Source organism: Gossypium hirsutum, chromosome A06, assembly GCF_007990345.1.
Source record: "Gossypium hirsutum isolate 1008001.06 chromosome A06, Gossypium_hirsutum_v2.1, whole genome shotgun sequence".
In the NCBI taxonomy this organism is placed as follows: Eukaryota; Viridiplantae; Streptophyta; class Magnoliopsida; order Malvales; family Malvaceae; genus Gossypium; species Gossypium hirsutum.
This window is the reverse complement of record NC_053429.1, coordinates 79,979,646-79,984,585: the sequence shown is the minus strand read 5'-3', so window position 1 is coordinate 79,984,585 and position 4,940 is coordinate 79,979,646. Positions and strand designations below refer to the sequence as shown.

At 35.3% G+C, this 4,940-nt stretch overlaps 1 protein-coding gene across 1 annotated transcript; it reads right to left on the bottom strand.

Moving 5' to 3' along the window:
- Window positions 1-230: 230 nt before the first annotated feature.
- Window positions 231-4,463, bottom strand: LOC107962157 (transcription factor bHLH112). Its single transcript, XM_016898418.2, has 7 exons — window positions 3,954-4,463; window positions 3,066-3,624; window positions 2,892-2,975; window positions 2,711-2,776; window positions 1,041-1,106; window positions 908-958; window positions 231-786 (listed from the first exon to the last, which is right to left on the bottom strand). Exons 1-7 carry the CDS (start codon window positions 4,298-4,300, stop codon window positions 637-639), a joined length of 1,323 nt encoding a protein of 440 aa, XP_016753907.1. The 5' UTR covers window positions 4,301-4,463; the 3' UTR covers window positions 231-636.
- Between the last annotated feature and the right edge of the window lie 477 nt (window positions 4,464-4,940).

The following is a 4,940-nucleotide window of genomic DNA, read 5'->3' as shown; positions in this document are numbered from 1 at the left end:
CAGCTGTGGGGCGCCGCCCTCTGACTTCCGCTACCAAATTCCAAAATTAATAATTAATAATATATAAAAAAAACTGAAAAACTTGCCTTCAACACGAAGAAATTCTAATGCAATCTTTTTTTTATTCATTTTCTCGGTGGCTACCTTATACAAATATAATCAACTGGAACAAAAAGGGGTCTAGAATCTGCTAAATTCAGCTACTAACATCAAAGCAAGCAACAATAAAATAAATAAAAGTATAACATGAGTTAATTCATGTCGATTTTCGCTGAATTTAGCACTTGTTCCTGTTGCTATAATATGTAAAACTTCCATTATTCAAAGAAAAAAAAAACACCATGGAATGGGGTAATCTTTTCTTTGTTTTTTCTTTAGCGCTACATCATTCTCTTTGTAGCAGTTGGCCCAGCAGTTCAGCACACTTTGTTGGTCTCTGTCGACCATCTTTGGACCGTCATTTCCTTTTCTTTTCTTTTTTCTTTAGCTTTTTTTATCAACACTGATACAGAAAAGCATTGGGTAGTTTTTACGTTTTCCATTATCTCTTTTCGTTTTTTCTCCGAACTCGAAGTTATGGCCGGAGCTGGTGGTAACTGTACAACTCCATTTAGCTTTATTATTTGTCTTCATCTTTTACCTCAATGTTCCACCAAAAGTTGGCGTCCAAATATCAGCTGTGGTCTCATTTGTAACTGGGAATGTGCTAGATATTGGCACCAAACAAAGCCCCCGGCTTTTTAGGGCTTGTTTTGGCTCATCAGGATCTTTCAAGTTATCAATATTCTGCAAGAAAAAAAAAAGTACAGAATATGACAATTACTGCATAATTCAAATAGTACTATTAGCAGATAGAAAAAGATAACCACTTATCACAAAAGTCCTCTTTTATCTTTTTTTAATATACCTCTTGTTGTATGGAATCTACTGCTTGTTTCATATATGGAGTACTTAGAACCTGAAATTATGTAAATACATATGTTAGGGTTCTTATATAAAGAAAAGGAATAAAAAGAGGAAGGTAGTGAGGCGAAACATACATTGACTTGATCATGGAGGAACTTGATGTATTCAATGGCTTCATGGAGAACAGATGCCGTATTGTTGGAACAATGGCAGCAGCAAAAAGAAAAAGAACAAGACAGAGAACAAAGGAGGAAGAAACAAAAACAATTTACTTGCTCACAAACGTGCAGCAAGGAAGCAATCTGAGTTTCACAACTGATATGCTTAATTTTTCAATAAGAAAAATAACACATTTATAGCCAACTACATCAGTTATTACTACCTAATACCACTAAGTAGCCTAGTAACTTTAAAAACATTGCTTGTACACATGGATAAGCTGACTTATCAGCTCAACCAACCCATCAAAACATCAACATCAAAGTTCATTCTCAACCAAACTAAATTACATTGCAACTAAAACAGAAAATATGTTGCTGCAACATGCACAAATGCTGCAACATGCATACAAGCAGTATGCATTCAACAGAATCATCATAGTACCATGCATTTTAACAAAAACATAATAGCAGCATGGTTGGCCATTTTCAACACTCCTCCTTGGACTCCATGCTGCAAGTACTAGTCATTCATCAAGTTTTTTGAACTTGGCAGCTCTTAGATGCTTTGATTCAAGCTGACCAATTCATTTTCAACCTTGACCTCATTCACAAACAACAAATCTGACTTACACACTTGACTATCCCAGTCTTTTGTGCCAAAGATTTGTTCACCAAATGGAGTCTTCTCCTCCTTCACAGCCTTGGTTGACAACTTGTTTCTTCTTGCACAAACAGTTCCCGAGTATAGTTGCTTGCCTTCATTCTGCCATTTTGGCTTGCAACTATACAACACACATTGAGCTTCCACATGTTGCTGAACTCACACCTTTGACAGACTCACATCTTTGCATATTGTCTTCAACAGGTGTCTTCATCAGCTCGCACTTTGCTAAGCTTGCAGCATTGACATCTTGCTAAGCTTGCACATTTGGAAAGCTCACACATTTCCTTGAAACTCCTCCTTTAGCTTATTGAAGCTTGTTTGGAGGTCTCATAAGTTTGAGCCGATGTTGAGCAGGGGAAGCAAAATCAATGGTCCCTTAAGACTTAGGCTCTGATACCATTTGTTGGAACAATGGCAGCAGCAAAAAGAAAAAGAACAAGACAAAGAACAAAGGAGGAAGAAACAAAAACAATTTACTTGCTCACAAACTTGCAGCAAGGAAACAATCTGAGTTTCACAACTGATATGCTTAATTTTTCAATAAGAAAAACAATACATTTATAGCCAACTACATCAGTTATTACTACCTAATACCACTAAGTAGCCTAGTAACTTTAAAAACATTGCTTGTACACATGGATAAGCTGACTTATCAGCTCAACCAACCCATCAAAACATCAACATCAAAGTTCATTCTCAACCAAACTAAATTACATTGCAACTAAAACAGAAAATATGTTGCTGCAACATGCACAAATGCTGCAACATGCATACAAGCAGTATGCATTCAACAGAATCATCATAGTACCATGCATTTTAACAAAAACATAATAGCAACATGGTTGGCCATTTTCAACACGTATCCGTCTGATAAAACAAAAGGCGAGGTACAGATTTAACCCAAAGGGCCAAACATAAAAAGTAAGGGCTTCAATTAAATACACTTTGAAAAATAAAAAAGAAAATTCCAAAAATTCACCTTTCCGAAAGGTGAAACCAATTGCTGGAGCGCAGTGATTCGGTCCCCTAGCTTCTCTTCCCGGACCTGATCATAAGTACTGCTATCAAGTATTTATCTACTTCTCACTAACTTGCAGAAAAAAGCTCCAACATCCCATCATAGTAAAAAAAGAGAAATGGTCAAATTTATATTCTAGTACCTTAAAAGTTGGTAAAGGCGATGGTGATTCAAGCTTTGGCCTCTTCATCCCTGACGCCGACTTTCCAACTTCTGTGGAATTAGTCTATAATACCAATCCAATAAAATCTAATAAATAAATGAATCGAATTTGTCAAAGAACTGGATCCGAGGCATGAACGTGTTGGATTTATACCTTTGTTGTCGAGCTGGGGCAATTAGCCTTCTCTTCGAATGTTTGTACAAGAAATTGTGATGCTGGCGAGGGTAAGAAGCCGCTTTTAACATCGTTTATGCCAGTGGCAGAGGCGTTCCAGAAGGGTGTGTTGTTGGAGAAGCGCAAGCTACTAGGTTGCTGCTTTGGCCATGAAGATTTTTCAGACGACATATAGTTGATTGACCGGTTGTTGAAAAGTGATTGTTGTTCTGAAGTTTGAGGATCGGATTGAAACAAACTATGTAACAGTGTTGATGGGTAACCGTACGATGATGAAGCCATTGGGAACCCAGCTGACAAGCCCTGGCATGTTGGTGTACTATTACCGGAGCTGGTTACTGAATTCAATGAAATATCTTGATCGATAGGCTCGACAACAGGGATGGAAGAATCTTTCCCAGGACTTGAATGGCTCTTTGGGCTCCAGTAGTTATGGATTTGAACTGAACTCATGCCTGTTTCTTGCCGATAGTTCAACCTTGAATCTATATCTTCTTGAAGAATCGAATTATAAAACTCAGTTCTCCCATTACTCCGACTGCAACAATCATGGATATATATATAAATATAAATATAAATATAAATATAAATATAAAACAGTAAGTATATATTCAGTACATGTAGAGAATTTTAGTCTAATAATTAAGTGTTCAATTGATTGCTAATATTGACTTCCTTTTCCAAACCTAGGGAACCAAAAAAAGTCTAAAATATTCTTCTTTTTTGAACTTGTGGTTGAAGCTTTGGGTTATAAGGTCGTCCTTGTATATGAACTTTGAAACTTCAACCATAAAAATTCATACTCAATCATACTAAAGAAAATGAATACTAAAACCAGTTATTAGTATAACACATAATCAAACTTACAGCAAAGACAAGTTCCAGTCCGAAGTTGTCGAAGATGGAAGGCCAAAACCCATCATTTGTAAAGTGGAATCAATCAAAAGACTGCTGCTAGTGCCACCACTATCTGAATCAGTTTGATGATGAGGATGACCTTGGAAAACTGTGGAGCTAACACCAGAAACTGGGTTTTTAGTTGACTCTTCATAATACCTTGTTCTTGCCCTAATATCCACCATATCAGTGTCATAACCAAAGTTTCCCATGTCGACAACCCCCGTAGAAGGCGGCAGAGAACACCCTGTTAACATGGGTTTCGTCGAATTCCACCACGTTCCTCTACAAATCCCAGCATGAAATTCTTCTGCCATACCCACAAACCTTTTTTTAAGATCTTTCTTTGTTTCTCGTGTTAGAAGATGAGAGCTCTCTCCTTCGGGGTTAAAACAAGTCAATTTATATATGAAAGGGTTCCATGCAGATTTCTGCTAAATGAATTGTCAATTTTTGGTTGACATTTCAAAGGATGATTGGACAAATGAGAGAAAGCATTTTTTTTGAGTATTTTTATTAATTAATTTAAATATATATAACTTTGTTCTCTATTTCTACTTTCCTTGGAACAAGTTGTAATTGTTTTGTTTTATTTGCTTTCAAAATATTTTTTTTTGCTGAGTTTTGGTTGTATTGATAAAGGTGAAATATTAAGCTGTAAATTACAATAACGTTAGTGGGTATTCCCTTAATTAAAACTTTACAATTTCATTACTCACTGTAACATTTCAAATTTTTTTTAATACTCTTTTACAATTTTTTTTATGAAATAGTTTTGAATATCAAAAATCTATAAATTAAATTTCGGATAGTTTTTTCTTTAATCTTTGATATTAATCATTAAATCAACTTAAGTTTAATCTATATTTTTCTACTTATTGCTAAATACTATCATCAAATTGTAATTTAGAACTCATTATCAGAACTTAAAAAAAATACATAACAGTTTAATAATTT